General features: G+C 40.0%; 1 protein-coding gene across 1 annotated transcript in view; it reads right to left on the bottom strand.

The window, feature by feature from the left end:
* LOC113894958 overlaps nucleotides 1-19253 on the bottom strand; it is a 126769-nt gene that overhangs the window by 87795 nt on the left and 19721 nt on the right. Inside the window, exon 5 of the mRNA XM_027545486.1 lies at nucleotides 4228-4395. Within this exon, the coding sequence (XP_027401287.1) occupies nucleotides 4228-4395 (168 nt within the window). The remainder of the gene's footprint in view (nucleotides 1-4227; nucleotides 4396-19253) is intronic.

The raw sequence follows: 19253 nt of genomic DNA, 5'->3' as shown, positions 1-19253 counted from the left end.
CAAGCTGGAATCAAGATTGCCAGGAGAAATATCAAGAACCTCAGACATGCAGATGACACCACCCTTATGGCAGAAAGTGAAGAGGAACTCAAAAGCCTCTTGATGAAAGTGAAAGAGGAGAGTGAAAAAGTTGGCTTAAAGCTCAACATTCAGAAAACAAAGATCATGGCATCCGGTCCCATCACTTCATGGGAAATAGATGGGGAAACAGTGGAAACAGTGTCAGACTTTATTTTTGGGGCTCCAAAATCACTACAGATGGTGACTGCAGCCATGAAATTAAAAGACACTTACTCCTTGGAAGGAAAGTTATGACCAACCTAGATAGCATATTGAAAAGCAGAGACATTACTTTGCCAGCAAAGGTCCGTCTAGTCAAGGCTATGGTTTTTCCAGTGGTCATGTATGGATGTGAGAGTTGGACTGTGAAGAAAGCTGAGTGCCGAAGAATTGATGGTTTTGAACTGGGGTGTTGGAGAAGACTCTTGAGAGTCCCTTGCACTGCAAGGAGATCCAACCAGCCCATTCTGAACGAGATCAGCCCCGGGATTTCTTTGGAAGGAATGATGCTAAAGCTGAAACTCCAGTACTTTGGCCACCTCATGCGAAGAGTTGACTCACTGGAAAAGACCCTGATGTTGGGAGGGATTGGGGGCAGGAGGAGAAGGGGACGACAGAGGATGGGATGGCTGGATGGCATCACCAACTTGATGGACATGAGTTTGGGTAAACTCCAGGAGTTGGTGATGGACAGGGAGGCCTGGCGTGCTGCGATTTATGGGGTTGCAAAGAGTCGGACACGACTGAGCGACTGAACTGAACTGAACTGAATTGAATATCTCGTTTTGTGTGTGTATGTGTGTGTGTCTGTGTGTGTCTGTGTATCACATCTCCTTTATGCATTCATCTGTTGAGGGACATTTAGGTTGCTTTCTTGTCCTGGCTATTGTAAACAGTGCTGCAATGAACATTGGGGAGCATATATTTTTTTCAGATTAGAATTTTCTCTGGATATATGCCAAAGAGTGGGATTCTTGGATCGTATGGTAGCTCTATGTTTAGTTGTTTAAGGAAACTCCATAATGTTCTCCACAGTAGTTAAATCATTCTACATTCCCACCAACAGTGTGGGAGGGTTCCCTTTTCTCCACATACCCTCCAGCATTTATTGTTTGCAGTCTTTTTAATGATGGCCATTATGACTGGTGTGATATAATACCTCACTATAGTTTTGATTTGCATTTCTCTTAACCTCAGATATGCAGATGACACCACCCTTATGGCAGAAAGTGAAGAGGAACTAAAAAGCCTCTTGATGAAGGTGAAAGAGGAGAGTGAAAAAGCTGGCTTAAAGCTCAACATTCAGAAAACAAAGATCATGGCATCTGGTCCCATCACTTCATGGGAAATAGATAGGGAAACAGTGGAAACAGTGTCAGACTTTATTTTTTGGGGCTCCAAAATCACTGCAGATGGTGACTGCAGCCATGAAATTAAAAGACGCTTCCTCCTTGGAAGGAAAGTTATGACCAACCTAGATAGCATACTGAAAAGCAGAGACATTACTTTGCCAACAAAGGTCCGTCTAGTCAAGGCTATGGTTTTTCCAGTGGTCATGTATGGATGTTAGAGTTGGACTGTGAAGAAAGCTGAGTGCCAAAGAATTGATGGTTTTGAACTGTGGTGTTGGAGAAGACTCTTGCGAGTCCCTTGGACTGCAACGAGATCCAACCAGCCCATTCTGAACGAGATCAGCCCCGGGATTTCTTTGGAAGGAATGACGCTAAAGCTGAAATTCCGGTACTTTGGCCACCTCATGCGAAGTGTTGACTCATTGGAAAAGACTGATGCTGGGAGGGGTTGGGGGCAGGAGGAGAAGGGGACGACAGAGGATGAGATGGCTGGATGGCATCACTGACTCGATGGACGTGAGTCTGAGTGTCCTCTGGGAGTTGGTGATGGACAGGGAGGCCTGGCGTGCTGCGATTCATGGGGTCGAAAAGAGTTGGACACGACTGAGCGACTGAACTGAACTGAACTGAATAATTAGTGACGATGAGCGTTTTTTCATCTGCCCTTTGGCCATCTTCATGTTTTCTTTGGAGAAATGTCTGTTTAGGTCTTCTGCTCATTTTCTGATTCGGTTATTATTATTATTATTTTTTTGGTTATTGAGCTGAATGAGATGTTTTTGTATATTCTGAAAATTAACTCCTTGACAGTTGCATTGTTTGCAATAATTTTCTTCTGGTCTATACATTGTCTTTTTGGTTTATTTATGGTTTTCTTTCCTGTGCAAAAGCTTATAAATTTGATTAGGTCCTATTTATTTGTTTTTGCTTTTCTTTCTTTTGCCTTTGGAGACTGACTGACCTAGGAAGATAGTGCTACAATTTATGTCAGAGAATGTTTTGCCTGTGTTCTCTCTAGGAGTTTTATTTGTCGTGTCTTCTAGTCAAGTCTTTAGGCCATTATGGGTTGACTTTTGTGTATGATATGAGGAAGTATTTTAATTTCATTGACTTACATGCAGCTCCTCGGCATCCATTTTAATTTTCAAAAATTCCACTCTAAATTCCTTAAGTTTTAGAATTAAAGTTTCATACTGCATGCTTTTCAGTGAATGGTTAATCTCAATTAAGTCATATTATGAGATGAGTATAAACAAGTATTCTTAATGTGCAGTGGACAAACCTTGCATTGTCTTATGCGTGTACACAGGAATTCACTTAGAGTTACGACTTTTCCTCATTAAAATCCTCCAACGCTGACTTTCATATTTAAAAGAAAAAATTAAGAGGCTCTATTTTCCTCTACAGATAAAGCAAATGATGATCTTATGCGTAACAACAATTACTCATGTCTCATAAATGGGATCTGGATGAAACGAGGCACACTTTGATGCCTGTACTGAAAATTTAAGTACCTCTTTATAGAAACCTCTCCTACTCACTCCTCTTACGTCTGTGTATCTTTAGTAGTTTCCCCCAGTGCCTGGACCATAGTAGGAATGGTGTTTGCTGAATGCATGATTGTAAAATTAATTTAAAACATTATTTTAAATCTGAATCATTGTTTACTATTCATCAAAGTAATTTATTTATACTTTGTTTATAAAAGTTTATAAACGCTCTATAGCTTAAATTTTGCAGCAAAGATTAGCTTGAAATCGTAATTTCACATTCTTAAATTTGTTATTCAGGTATAGTTTTTTTAAAAAAATCACCATGCTATTATTCCATTAAGGAAATACAGTTTTAGTAAACTGAATTTTAATCTCTTTAAAAAACATCATGAAACTATCAGACTATTAATGGCATTTTAAAAACATGAAAATATTTATTTTATGAAATGAAAGTATAATTATTAAATAATTATATTATTAAATATGTCAGGCTATAGAATTTAATTGAATAATTGTAGAATCCTTAGCAGCTACTGGTTGGGGATTTTCCTTTTATATCAAAGTGTATACATGAAGGAGAAGGCAATGGCATCCCACTCCAGTACTCTTGCCTGGAAAATCCCATGGATGGAGGAGCCTGGTGGGCTGCAGTCCATGGGGTCGCCAAGAGTCGGACACAACTGAACGACTTCACTTTCACTTTTCACTTTCATGCATTGGAGAAGGAAATGGCAACCCACTCCAGTGTTCTTGCCTGGAGAATCCCAGGGACGGGGGAGCCTGGTGGGCTGCCGTCTATGGGGTCGCACAGAGTCAGACACGACTGAAGCGACTTAGCAGCAGCAGCAGCAGTATACATGAGAATATGAGATGCATATTTTGTATGCATTTGAAAACAGGACTAGACCTATGTATATTAAAAAGATGAGGCAGAAACAATAAAGTGGTCATAGTCCAGTGTTGGAGCAATAAATGATTTGCTGCTTGTTTGTGTTCTTCAGTACATTTTTTATAACAGTATTTTTTACTTGTAGAATGAAAAAGACTCTTGACTCTTCCTACATTCATCTTTATTCCAACTTTGGAATTATTAGTCTATTTTGGAATAGGTTCCTAAGACAGTTATTATTTTAATAGCTTCAGAATCTTTCACAATATTGAGAAGGTTCTCTATATACACATACACACGCATATATGTACATACACACTCACACTTCTTTCCAAATGCTTCTCTCAGCATGCAAGTTTGCCGACTTTAGAGATTTGCCTGCTTACAGATTCTCTAAGACATATGCATTTTATTGTAACTGTGAGGTCCTTACCGGCTACTGGTCGGGGTTTTTTGGTAAGACATCTGGGACTGTCTTCAGGATTCCCATCATCCCCTCGGAAAACCCATGCAGCTGAATGGAAGTTCTCTGTGTAGAATCCTTTTTCTTCGATACTGACTCGAAAGCCAAGGTCCACAGAGCAGCCATCTTCTGAGGTGACTGAGGAGCAGAAAAGGTGATGACATGAATTATGATCTGGGAAGAAAGCTGTGCACATGCTGATGGCCAGGGTGAGGAAGCACTGAATATATATGCAGGGGAAAAATCTGTACTAAAGCAGTGTGATCCCTGAAAACAAGCAGCTAAGTTTGTTAGACAGTTGTGTTGGGAAGAACTTGCACAGTCCTAAAATATCGTAAATAAAACAGGCACTGCTTGAGGGTCTGTGCGGTGGGAGTCAGTATACTAATCCTTTTGTGGAGAAGTATGTTTTTGAAACTTACGTGTGAGTATTCAGGTATTAAGAGGAAGCCACATAAGACTGAGAATTAGATTTACAATCCCTTTCAAAATACCGAGCATGGGGAAAAAAAAATCCCTATTGTCTCTCTGTGCTTCAAAGAAGGTGCTGCAAAAACATATATTCCGAGAAAACTCTATGCTCTTACATGTGGAATAAAGCATGTAGGGAGGCAGGTAAAGTTTTCTCTGACACTTTCATTCATAGCAGCTGACCATTTTCTGTGTATTTGGGAGTTTATTGGATTCTCTGGGAGGCTGTGTCAGTTGAGGGAAGGAGAGTGCATTTCTATTTTAGCTTCTAAGTGTTTCTTTGTGGTCCTATTTGGGTAATTAAAAACTTAATAAAGTCATGCCCCACGTCTTTCTGTCTGTCAAGGATACAAACTTGAGAAGCACTATTATGTAATTAAGGCATACGTTCAAGAAAAGCATAGATCCTTTACTTACATTTCTTCATTATCATGAAGAGAGTGGGGTTTGACGATCCCAGAATGATTCTTCAACAATAACAACAGCAAACTCTTTTAATCTCTTCTCACATGCTATATCTGCTCCTGTATGTTTGTCTTAAACATCATAGGTAAAGCCTTTCCCTTACTCCCCTCACTGTGTCCATCGGTCATCAGTACTGTGCTTCTGCTGAAGGTCAGTTATGTAAAGCCCCTAGAAAGAAAGGTTCTTTCGCTCTCTCTGCCTTTCTCTGGAGACTCACTCCCGATGGTTCTTGCCACTCAGCTTACATTTCTACTTCTGCTGTCCTAATACTAGACTGAAGGGTGCAAGTGTTAGTGGTCCTGATACACAGACACAAGCAACAGTAAGTTTCTAGCTCAAGTGTTCGTTTAACTTGTGTGGAAATGCTCAGGGGTGGTACACTGACAGAGCATGAAATAGCACAGCCCCTCACAGACAGTCAAGAACAAACCCTAAATATCTTTAATGCTCGTTCTTACCGTTTTTATTTTATATACCAAATGATATTATACCAGTCACTTTATATCAATCCACAGTGAGTTAAGTGGTTTTAGATGCATTTAAGAAAAGGGAACCCTCTTACACTGTTGGTGGGAATGCAAACTAGTACAGCCACTATGGAGAACAGGGTGGAGATTCCTTAAAAACCTGGAAATAGAGCTGCCTTACGACCCAGCAATCCCACTGCTGGGCATACACACCGAGGAAACCAGAATTGAAAGAGACACGTGTACCCTAATGTTCATCGCAGCACTGTTTATAATAGCCAGGACATGGAAGCAACCTAGATGCCCATCAGCAGACGAATGGATAAAAAAGCTGTGGTACATATACACAATGGAATATTACTCAGCTATTAAAGAAAAATTCATTTGAGTCAGTTCTAATGAAGTGGATGAAACTGGAGCCTATTATACAGAGTGAAGTAAGTCAGAAAGAAAAACATCAATACAGTATACAAATGCATATATATGGAATTTAAAAAGATGATAACGATAACCCTATATGCAAAACAGCAAAGAACAGATGTAAAGAACAGTCTTTTGGACTCTGTGGGAGAGGGAGAATATCACTGAAACATGTATATTGTCATATGTGAAACAGATCTCCAGTCCAGGTTCGATGCATGAGACAGGGCTCTCAGGGCCAGTGCACTGGGATGACTCTGAGGGATGGGATGGGGAGGGAGATGGGAGGGGGCGTTCAGGATGGGGACACATGTACACCCATGTCTAATTCATGTCAATGTATGGCAAAACCAATACAATATTGTAAAGTAATTAGACTCCAATTAAAATAAACTAATTAAAAACAAATTACTCATTTATCAAGTTGAATTAATTTAAAATAATTATTCCTCTGTCATGAGCAAGCTACAATTTTAGGCATAATGGGGATAGAAAGATGAGTCGGATGTGGTACTTAGGATGAGATAAGAGGGTTCAGAAGAAGGAGAGTAGTCATGACCAAAGGAAAAAGAAAAAGGAAGGGTATCATTAGACTGGACCTTAAAGAGTGGTGGGCTTTCCAGGTGGCTCAGTGGTAAAGAATCCACCTGTCAGTACAGGAGATGTGGGTTTGATCCCTAGGTTGGGAAGATCTCCTGTAGGAGGAAATGGCAACCCATTCCAGAATTCTTACCTTGAGAATTCCATGGACACAGGAGCCTGGAAGGTTGTAGTCCATGGGGTCACAGTTGGACATGACTGAGCATACACATGTGAGGAGTGGGCAAAATTTCTACAAAATGTTGGGGTTATGGATTGGTAGATAAACATATGCGGATAAGTAGGGAAGAAGGTACTGGAAAGATAGACTATGTTGATTGAATAAATCCAGTTTTGGTGGGTGAAAATAAAGGGGATGATGTATGGTAATGTAATGATAAAGTTAAAATGTAAATGATATGAGAATATTATGGGACATCTTGTCTGTTGAAATAAAAATGATGAAAGCTTTAGAAGAGAATACTTTAACTTTGGATATAGCATATCTTGTTCCACATAACTTATTTCATCATCCCTTACGTATGTTTGCACTCATTTTTTAATAAATCTGAGTGTAACATTTGACATTAAATGGTAGGAAAAGTAAACCAAAAAATTATAATAATTCATTGACCTATCTGAGCTTTAAGCCTAAATCAAAACTGCTTCTTACATACTTGCTAAATTTACAGAAGCCCTGAAGTGTCTTCCATGATTTGATTTGTCTATATCCTTAGCCTTAAATATTCAGTTATATTTTAATATTTATGAATATAGCATATGTAGATTCCTGGGCAAGGATTTATCTTATTTTTCTGAATAGGAGCTGTCCAGGTTGGATGGGTAATCATCCCCCTATCATTTAAAGGTCTGAGGGTGGGCCTTTAAATTATAGACATCTTTGTTTTTGTCAGCCTGCATGAGGCTGTTAAAATAGCTCACTTATTTATATACAGATTTGATTATGTGGATGAGCAGTTCTCTGTTCATTCAGTTACCAAGACAGAGCTGATCAACATATTCTTACATAAACGGAGACATAAAATTTGTGTTAAAATCCAGTGAAGCAGCACGCCGCACACCTGCTGCAGTTTTGAGCTGCTGGATTTCCCAGTGACTGCCCTTTGGGAACTTTGAGCCGAGAAAAAACAGACCAAACATTTCTGTCACCAAAATCTGGTCATCTAAATTTGGCTGGTTAGATGAGTCTTTTAATAAATGAAACTTTAAAACAGAATGGGCTCCTTTTTAAAAAATTAAAATTCTTTACAGTAGTTCTTGTTGTTATCTATTTTATACAAAGCACTTTGTACATAACATGTACACAGAATGAGCTCTTAAATATTCTTGGTACGACAGAAATGGCATGTTCACTTCTTTGCTCTTAAAAAATTTAAATACTTCATTTTTTTGGACTTGAGAATCAAAAGGAAAAAAAAATACTCAGCTCAGTTTCAGATGTTTTTAGACATTCTCATCTCTCTCTCATTCTACTGTATTTGAAGGTAACAAAAAAATGGTATCTTATGAAGTAAGACTCTGGGCATTTCCAGTGAGAGACCAGGTCAGATACGAATGGTCCAGTCAGTTCTGCCACTAATTATAGCTGAGTGACATTGGCTATTCTCTCCATGACTTATTCTCTTATTCTCTCCATGACTCAGATTCCTCCTTTGGTAAAGTCAGGATGAAAATATCATGCTTAACTCATTTATATCATAAAGCCTGGCATAGTAAGCACAATGTAATTGTTAGCTCTTACTATTGGAAATTGAAGTTCCTTTATTATGTAAATACAGTTCCTTAATAATTCTTATTGCAGAATGAAATAAGGGAAATGCTGTCAAGAGTCCTCACACAATTAGACCCAAATTCTTGCCACATCTGTTTGTACTACAGGAACCATTCGAGATTATGAAAATCAGAGCTCCATGCTGCAGACCCTTCTGACTTCAGTATACAGCCTTCAAGTTATTTACCTGGTATGCCTTAGTCAGCATTCCCCACAGCCTAGACGGATTGATCAACTGTGTCCACAGACATAAATATGCCATTCCTAATGTGTTTTCCAGTTATTATGTAGGAAGTCAGAGCTGAGTGAGATTAACAGACTGAAAAACACCAGCTCTAATGACGCTCGATAAAGCTGTCAGATTTTAAGTCATGGATTAGGAGCATATACTGACTCTGTAAATGAGATAAAATTTAAAGCACACATTAAGCAATGCTAGCTCCAGCAGCTCTTAGTGAATTGCAGCCTCTACTGAGAAGTTTCTGAGGAAATAGAACATGCCTACTGAGTGTTGGTGCCTTGGATAAACGGAAAAATAAAATGGTGGTTCAATTCCCTCATGTCTAATCTGAAACAAATTGTTAGTATACGTTTCCATTCAAAACAGAATCCATCCCAAAGGAAACAATAATTGCTTTAATTAAAATGATCATGGTATTTCGGCTTGAATTTGAATTGAAGTCATACAACTGATTCCTGTGTTGTTTCTAGTGGGCAGTGGTAAATGTTTAACAAGTGATTGTCCAAAAGAAAAAGAAAAAAATAAGCCCTGATTTGTAGTGTTTTCTGGTTTCCATTGAATAAATACTCCATGGCCAGTTTCAAGCTACCAGCCTGATGTTACTGAATTACAGTGTTGAGGGGATAAAAGTGCTTTACCCTCTGAGCCACCAGGGAAGCTGATAAAATGGACAATTGGCTGAAATAAACCACTGTGAGCTGATTCCAACACACCTATTATTTGGCTACTTGGTGTGCACTCAGTTGTGTCCAGCTCTTTGCAACTAGGCTCCTCTGTCCATGGGATTCTCCAGGCAAGAACACTGGAGTGAGGTGCACTTCCTCTTGCGGGGGACCTTTCTGACACAGGGATCCATGCGGGGATTGAATCTGCGTCTCTGGCGTCTCCTGCATTGGCAAGCAGGTTCTTTACCGCTAGTGCCATCTGGATGAGCTGATTCCAACACAGCTCTAGTTGTTCCTTTTTCTGCAGGGCAGACGTGACTGTGAAAGAGACTAGTAGTAGAGGATTTGTCCATAAAACTAAGGATTTCAGGTTGTTTGCTGTGGAGTATGTGAGACAAGCCCTTCTATTTTAGGGGCTTGAGCATCCAGGGATTTGGTGACCATGGAGGTGGGTCCTGGAAACAATCACTTGTGGATCCAGAGTACCAACTGCATTGCTTTTGTGTGAGATATTCTTTGGGGGACCAGGAAGAATAGGACCAACAGCAATTGTATCTAATTTACGTGACTAACCAAGATTTATTTTCTTCAGTCTAGTTCAGTTCCTCAGTCATGTCCAACTCTTTGCGACCCAATGAATTGTAGCACACCAGGCTTCCCTGTTCTTCACTATCTCCCACAGCGTGCTCAAACTCATGTCCATTGAGTCAGTGATGCCATCCAACCATCTCATCCTCTGTCGTCCCCTTCTCCTGCCTTCAGTCTTTCCCAGCATCAGGGTCTTTTCCAATGAGTCAGTTCTTTGCATCAGGTTCTTTTCCAATGAGTCAGTTCTTTGCATCAGGTTCTTTTCCAATGAGTCAGTTCTTTGCATCAGGTGGCCAAAGTGTTGGAGTTTCAGCTTCAGCATCAGTCCTTGCAGTCAATATTCAGGACTGATTTCCTTTAGGATGGACTGGTTGGATCTCCTTGCAGTCCAAGGGACTCTCAAGAGTCTTCTCCAACACCACAGTTCAAAAGCATCAATTCTTTGGTGCTCAGCTTTCTTTATAGGCCAACTCTCACATCCATACATGACTACTGGAAAAACCATAGCTTTGACTAGATGGACCTTTTTAGTAAAGTAATACCTCTGCTTTTTAATATGCTGTCTAGCTTGGTCATAGCTTTTCTTCCAAAGGGTAAAGCAAATTCTAATTTCATGGCTGCAGTCACCATCTGCAGTGATTTTGGAGCCCAAGAAAATAAAGTCTCTCACTTTTCCTATTGTTTCCTCATTTATTTGCTTCCATGAAGTGATGGGACCTGATGCCATGATCTTAGTTTTCTGAATGTTGAGCTTTAAGCCAACTTTTTCACTCTCCTCTTTCACTTTCAAGAGGCTCTTTAGTTCTTCTTTACTTTCTGCCATCAGGGTGGTGTCATCTGCGTATCTGTGGGTATTGATATTTCTCCTGGCAGTCTTGATTTAAGCTTGCCCTTCATCCAGCCTGGCATTTCTCATGATATACTCTGTATATAAGTTAAATAAGCAGGGTGAAAATATATAGGCTTGATGTACTCCTTTCTCAAATTGGAACCAGTCTGTTGTTCCATGTCCAGTTTTAACTGTTGCTTCTTGACCTGCATACAGATTTTATCAGGATGCAAGTAAGGTATTCCAGTATTCCCTTCTCTTTAAGTTTGTTGTGATCCACACAGTCAAAGGCTTTGGCATAGTCAATAAAGCAGAAGTAGATGTTTTTCCTGGAACTCTTTTGCTCTTTCCATGATCCAACAGATGTTGGCAATTTGATCTCTGGTTCCTCTGCCTTTTCTAAATACAGCTTGAACATCTGGAAGTTCATGGTACACATATTATTGAAGCCTGTTTTGTAGAATTTTGAGCACTACTTTGCTAGCATGTGAGATGAGTGCAGTTGTCTGGTAGTTTGAATATTCTTTTCCATTGCCTTTCTTTGAGATTGGAATGAAAACTGATTTTTTTCCAGTCCTGTGGCCATTGCTGAGTTTTCCAAATTTGCTGACATATTGAGTGCAGCACTTTCACAGCATCATCTTTTAGGATTTAGGAAATCAACTGGATTTCCATCACCTCCACTAGCTTTGTTTGTAGTGATGCTTCCTAAGGCTCACTTGACTTCGCACTCCAGGATGTCTGGTTCTAGGTGAGTAATCACACCATTGTGGTTATCTGGGTCATTAAGATATTTTTTTGCATAGTTTTTCTGTGTATTTTTGCTGCCTCTTCTTAATATCTTCTGCTTCTCTTTGGTCCATACCATTTCTGTCCTTTATCGAGCCCATCTTTGCATGCAATGTTTCCTTGGTATCACTAATTTTCTTGAAGAGATCTCTAGTCTTTCCCATTCAGTTGTTTTCCTCTATTTCTTTGCATTGACCACTTAGGAAGGCTTTCTTATCTTTCCTTTCTATTCTTTAGAACTCTGCATTCAGATGAGTATATATTTCCTTTTCTCCTTTGCCTTTTGCTTCTCTTTCTTTCTCAGCTATTTTAAAGTCCTCCTCAGATAACCATTTTGCCTTTTTGGATTTCTTTTTCTTGGGGATTGGCCTTGATCACTGCCTCCTGTACAATGTCACAAACCTCCATCCATAGTTCTTCAGGGACTCTGTCTATCATATCTAATCCTTAGAATCTATTTGTCACTTCTACTGTATAATTGTAAGGGATTTGATTTAGGTCATCCCTGAATGGTCTAGTGGTTTTCCCCACTTTCTTCAATTTAAGTCTGAATTTGGCAATAAGGACTTCATGATCTGAGCCAGTCAGCTCCCAGTCTTGTTTTTGCTGACTGTATAGAGCTTCTCCATCTTTGGCTGCAAAGAATATAATCAGTCTGATTTCGGTGTTGACCATCTGGTGATGTCCCTGTGTAGAGTCTTCTCTTGTGTTGTTGGAAGAGGGTGTTTGCTATGACCAGTGCGTTCTCTTGGCAAAACTCTGTTAGCCTTTTCCCTGCTTCGTTTTGTATTCCAAGGCCAAATTTGCCTATTACTCCAGGTATCTCTTGACTTCCTACTTTTGCATTCCAGTCCCCTATGATGAAAAGACCATCTTTTTGGGGTGTTAGTTCTAGAAGGTCTTGTATGTCTTCATAGAACCATTCAACTGCATCTTTTTTGGCATTAGTGGTTGGGGCACAGACTTGGATTACTGTGGTCTTGAATGGTTTGCCTTGGAAACAAATTTTCTCAGGTGGAAAGAAAGAAAATTTTCAGTGACTGCAAGTTAATCAAATTAAAGGCCAAGAAAAACATGAATGGCAGTTCAAGAATAATGCTATCTAGGAAATACAGTTTGGAGTAATTCACCTTAGTGAAATTTTGTCTATTTACTTACCCCAAGACTAGGGAAGATTTGAGTATATTGAGAACAAAACCTCCACCCTCTTTTACAGCTTGGAAACTGAAAACCAAAACCACTTACTTCCACACATCTTATTGTCTAAATTACACACCTTGTTTCACATTATTTTATACATTTTATAGTCTAGAAGACCCTTGACCGGGCAAATATCTTTATTGTTCATTACAGGTACTTCTCTCCCAACCATCAGCTCTTCAACAAAATGCATCAACAGATAGCTCATTTACTTAGTCTCTTTGAAATTCTCAAAATCCTCACCTTGCCTTTTCCCTAAGTGCTGATCTTTTAAATAATGATCCTTACCCAGTTTTAATCAAGTTCGCACACTGAAACACCTGCCTTAAATCAAGTTTCTAATTGTCAATAGAATAAGACTTTGTCTTTCCCCACTCTGAAGCACTACCAGACCTCTGGTGAGGGGTGTCCTCTCTTATCTCTGTAAGCAGTGGACAGCTGTGTCTTATCAGTTTGTAATGTAGGTGATATTTAATCATTGCTGTTGTGTCCGACTCTTTGCGACCCATGGACTGCAGCATGCCAGGCTTCCTTGTTCTTCATTATCTCCTGGAGTTTGCTCAAACTCATGTCCATTGAGTGAGTGATGCCATTCAACCATCTCATCCCCTGTTATCCCCTTCTCCATCTGCCTTCAATCTTTCCCAGCATTAGGGTCTTTTCCAATGAGTCAGTTCTTCACATCAGGTGGCCAAAGTATTGGAGTTTCAGCTCATATTATCCTCACAATATTAGGTTAGAGCACTGGTATGTCTTAAAGTTGGGGACACACTCAGTGAGTAATCTGAAGAGAGTTATCAGACCCCAGAGCCATGGAAGGCAGTGTGGAAAGGATGGTTTTACAGGAGTATGACTTTAGGGACACAGGCAGCCTTTGTACACCACAGGGAGAGATCTGAGGCAATAGTACCAGAATCTGTCTCCTTACTGCCTCCTCAGCCTGATCACAGCATCAGGATCTTTTCCAGTGAGTCAGCTCTTCACATCAGGTGGCCAAAGTATTGGAGCTTCAGCTTCAGCATTGAGGGCAGGAGGAGAAAAGGGGCGAGAGAGGAATGAAATGGATGGATGGCATCATCAACACAACAGACATGCTCCTGAGCAAACTCCAGGAGATGCTGAAGGACAGGGAAGCCTGACTTGCTGCAGTCCCTGGGATCTCAGAGTTAGATACAACTTAGCAGTTGAACAATGAACAACACTCCCTCCAGGCTTCTGTTGATCTTCCCTGGAGGCCAAACCCATAGGGAGCCTGGGGGTGAGACTCCTGGGGCAGATAGTAAGGTGGAGAAAGGTTGAAAAAGAAGCTAGAGGGACAAATGGAAGCTATGTGCAGACATGGATTCAAGGTAGTAGAGGAAGCATTGGCCCAGTATCCCAATTTAATAGGAATGCTAGAAAACCTGTTTTTGGATGGGTCCTAATTCCTACAAGGTCTTTTATTTTATGAACACTGTGGTAAGTTCAATTAAACACAAGTACAAGCGGGGATTGCAGGTAAATTTTTCTGTGTAATAAAGGAGAGAGGTATTTCAAACTCCGGAAGAAAAATAGGAAGGAAACAGAGAGAGAGAGAGAGAGAGTGTGTGTGTGTGTGTGTGTGTGTGTGTGTGCTGTTGTTCAGTTGCTCAATGTGTCCGACTCTTTGTGACCCCACGGACTGCAGTATGCCAGTCTTCCCTGTCCATGGGGATTCTCCAAGCAAGAATACTGGAGTGGGTTGCCATGCCCGCCTCCTGGGGAATCTTCCCAACCCAGGGATCATCAAACCCAAGTCTCTCTCATTGCAGGTGGATTCTTTACCATCTGAGACCCCAGGGAAGCCCCAAAATACTGGATTGGGTAGCCTATCCCTTCTCTAGGGGATCTTCCCAACCCAGGAATCAAACCAGAGTCTCCTGCATTGCAGGCTGATTCTTTACCACCTGAACTACCAGCAAAGCCCATTTGACATATAACACTGAGTAAATTTCAGGTGTGCACATGTTCATTTGATGCATTTATACATTATAGCAACAATTGCCATTGTAGTGACAATTAGCACCTCTATCATAGTAACATTAGTTATTCTTTCTTTTTAGTGGTTGGAATAATTAAGTTTTAGTCTTCTAGTAAGTTTGATGGCTATAATACAGTATTATTGTCTACATTCACTATACTTATACTTAGAGGTGCATTTTACCTCTAAGATTTATTTAGTGCCCTTTGCCTGTTGTACCCTTAACAACATCTATCCTGTCATCCCATGTAATCACCATTTTCCTATTTTTACAAGTATGGCTTTTTTAGATTCCACATATAAATCATATCATACAGTACTTGTCTTTCTCTGACTTGTATGTGAGGAAGTTTTGATGCAGAATGGTGGAAGCATGACCAAGAGTGAAGAGCTAGAGAGGCCCCAGGTGCAGTCAACAGAGCGATGAATTGGAGCACCATGCCAGAAACAGCCCGTAGCTTGATGTCTGCACATCCCTCACTTAGAAACTCCGCCATGAGTCAAGTAGCAGCAGTGATTGTACCCGCCTTTAGCCAAGAAGAAAATGAGTGTTTAAAAAGTTAAAGATTGAGGACAGAGGACACCCAGATGGCTTATAGAATATTCTGTGCAGGGTTATGTCTTTATTGTAACTTGCCGCTTTCTTACAGAGAGAACAGCAAAAACCACAGTGGAGCCTCTGCTACCTGCCCGGGGGCTCAGTTAGAGGTGTTAGGTGAGTAGGAAATTTGAACCAAAAAATAAGCACCCAATCAAAAATCACAAAGCACTTGGGAAAGCCAACACTATGAAATATAGATAACAAACTTGGCAAATATGAAATGAGTACTGAGAAAATAGTTGATAGAGCAACTAGATTAAAACTTTATATAATACATTTAATGTTCTCAGAGGTAAAATTAAAAAAAATAGATCAACAAAAAAGAACCACCTAAATATCCTTTGAACTCAAAAAAATAAAAAACATTTTAAAATGCTGAATGTTGCTGAAATAAAAAAAAAAAAAACATTAAAAAAAAGAGGCTAAAGAGAAAGAACGATTTGGATGCAGGGAGACTTGTTAAGCTGATAGGGTTAAGGAATTCTCTCAGAATGCAGTAGAAATTAATGAAGAGATATGAAGTATGAAAGGTCGGTTAAGACATCTGGAGGATAGATCTACAAGTTTAAATGACTCTCTAAAAGGGGTCACAGCAGAAGAAAATAGACAGGAGAGAACTTGTATCTGAGAATTTATGAAACTTGAAGAAAGGCATGAGTCACCAGCATGTGATAGCTTATGGGATGCCAAACATGGAAATATATGCCATACTGACATATGTACTAGAACATTTTAGAATTCCGAGGATGAAGAGAAAACCCTAAGAGGTAAAATAGACAAAAGTTGGACTTATGACATAAATTGTGAGAATGAGATTGGATTCAGACTGCTCATCAACACCACTGGTTACTGGAAGATGGTGAACCAGTTTCTTAAATAATCTGAACCTAGAATTGTCTACCAAACTATGTTAAACTGTCATCAGAATTAAGAAGGAAATGAATACATTTTCAGATTTATAAATACTCAGATTACCTCCCAAAGAAACTCTCTCAAAAACTGTTAGAGAATAACTATAGTAAGAAGAAAGTGAAGAGGAACTAAAAAGCCTCTTGATGAAAGTGAAAGTGGAGAGTGAAAAAGTTGGCTTAAAGCTCAACATTCAGGAAACGAAGATCATGGCATCAGGTCCCATCACTTCATGGGAAATAGATAGGGAAACAGTGGAAACAGTGTCAGACTTTATTTTTCTGGGCTCCAAAATCACTGCAGATGGTGACTGCAGCCATGAAATTAAAAGACGCTTGCTCCTTGGAAGGAAAGTTATGACCAACCTAAATAGCATATTCAAAAGCAGAGACATTACTTTGCCAACAAAGGTTCGTCTAGTCAAGGCTATGGTTTTTCCAGTGGTCATGTATGGATGTGAGAGTTGGACTGTGAAGAAGGCTGAGCACCAAAGAATTGATGCTTTTGAACTGTGGTGTTGGAGAAGACTCTTGAGAGTCCCTTGGACTGCAAGGAGATCCAACCAGTCCATTCTGAAGGAGATCAGCCCTGGGATTTCTTTGGAAGGAATGATGCTAAAGCTGAAACTCCAGTACGTTGGCCACCTCGTGTGAAGAGTTGACTCATTGGAAAAGACCCTGATGCTGGGAGGGACTGGGGGCAGGAGGAGAAGGGGACGACAGAGGATGAGATGGCTGGATGGCATCACTGACTCGATGGATGTGAGTCTGAGTGTCCTCCGGGAGTTGGTGATGGACAGGGAGGCCTGGTGTGCTGTGATTCATGGGGTCGCAAAGAGTCGAACACGACTGAGTGACTGATCTGATCTGATCTGATAGTAAGAAGAAAAAGAAAACAAATCTCGTTGGAAGTCATTGGTGTAAAAAGCAGTGATAAACATTGATGAACTACATTAAGTGTTGATTTTGAAAAGTATTGAGTTTTAAAAATCTAAATCAGCTTCTAGACTATATCAATCCAGAAATTGACAAGGTTATGCAGCAGAAATATTGTATTGAAGTTCAATAAAAGAAAAGTATTCCCCAGGGAGGTATTTAAAGAGTCCATGAACAGCAAAGTGATGATAAAACAACCCTATACAGTAGTATATGTGCAAATAAAAATTTAAGAAATAAGTCATGTGGAATAAGAAGTACAAAGCTTTAGTTATAAGTAAGTCAGAGGGATGTAATATACAATATAGGGAATATGGTCATAATACTGCAATGACTTTATATGGGGACAAATGGTTACTTGACTTATGGTGATCCTTTCATAATGTATGCAAATATCAAATAGTTATTTAGTACACCTGAAACCAACATAATATAGGACATAAATGACATTTCAATAAAAAGCAAAAAAAAAATCATTGGGGAAAACTGGGCTCTCTCTATTCTTTCTTATAAATGCCTGTGAATCTAGAATTATGGCATTAATATTTAGATTAAAAAAACTATTCGAGCTCTTGAGTCCTTATTGCCACATGGGAAGAAGCAACTGGAGGGATTAGACATGATCAAGAGACAAGAAAAAAACTATCAGGACAAAGTAGAACATTTACATTGCGTTCTTCACTGTTCACATGAATGTACGAGCACTGTGGTGGGATAACACAGTATTGTGTTTAATTTAAATAAATTACTTAAAAGTTTGCCCCACATTTATAGCTACAGTCAATCTCTAACCTATGCCAGCCTCTAACTCACTTTGGATAAGGTATACCACTGTCTTTCTGAACCGTACCTCGGTCATTCCAACAGCTTGTCCTTAGGACATAACCCAGGACATTCACACAGTCTCTACTGTCTCTCTTGTAGGGACACCAGTCTCTGGATCACAACTCTTTTGGGTTCCTGGGCTTAATATCACAACTCTTGTGTGTGTGTTGGGAGCAGTTCTTCAGAAACCACATGGGTATATACTGCAATTCAACTTGATTTTGACACTACTTACTGGGTACAGATTTAAGGGTTCAATCTTACAAGAGTGCCCCCCCCACCCCTCACCCCTACCCCCATTTTAGCTGCCAGTCACCAGTCCAGGTTATGTGCTCTTCTGACCCACCAACTAGATTCCAAAAACCTCACACTCAGTCATGTCTGATTCTTTGCGACCCCATGGACTGCAGCACACCAGGCTTCCCTGTCCATCACCAAACTCCCGGAGTTCACCCAAACTCATGTCCACTGAGTCAGGGATGCCATCCAACCATCTCATCCTCTGTCATCCCCTTCTCCTCCTGCCTTAAATCTTTCCTAGCATCAGGGTCTTTTCCAATGAGTCAGCTCTTCCCATCAGGTGGCCAAACTACTGGAGCTTCAGCTTCAGCTTCAGCATCAGACCTTCCAATGAATATTCAGGACTGATTTTCTTTAGGATGGACTGGTTGTATCTCCTTGCAGTCCAAGGGACTCTCAAAGGTCTTCTCCAACACCACAGTTCAAAAGCATCAATTCTTTGGTGCTCAGCTTTCTTTATAGTCCAACTCTCATATCCATACATGACTACTGGAAAAACCATACCCTTGACTAGATGGACCTTTGTTGGCAAAGTAATGTCTCTGCTTTTTAATACGCTGTCTAGGTTGGTCATAGCTTTCCTTCCAAGGAGCAAGCATCTTTTCATTTCATGGCTGCAGTCACCATCTGTAGTGATTTTGGAGCCCAAGAAAATAAAGTCTGTCACTGTTTCCATTGTTTCCCCATCTATTGGCCATGAAGTGATGGGACTGAATGCCATGATCTTAGTTTTCTGAATGTTGAGCTTTAAGCCAACTTTTTCACTCTCCTCTTTCACTTTCATCAAAAAGCTCTTTAGATCTTCTTCACTTTCTGCCATAAGGGTGGTGTCATTTACATATCTGAGGTTATTGATATTTCTCCCAGCAATCTTGATTTCAGCTTGTGCTTCATCCAGCCCAGCATTTTGCATGATGTACT

This window comes from Bos indicus x Bos taurus, chromosome 7, assembly GCF_003369695.1.
Source record: "Bos indicus x Bos taurus breed Angus x Brahman F1 hybrid chromosome 7, Bos_hybrid_MaternalHap_v2.0, whole genome shotgun sequence".
NCBI classification, from domain to species: domain Eukaryota; kingdom Metazoa; phylum Chordata; class Mammalia; order Artiodactyla; family Bovidae; genus Bos; species Bos indicus x Bos taurus.
Note: the sequence above shows the minus strand (reverse complement) of the source record. Positions and strands in the feature narration are given on the sequence as shown.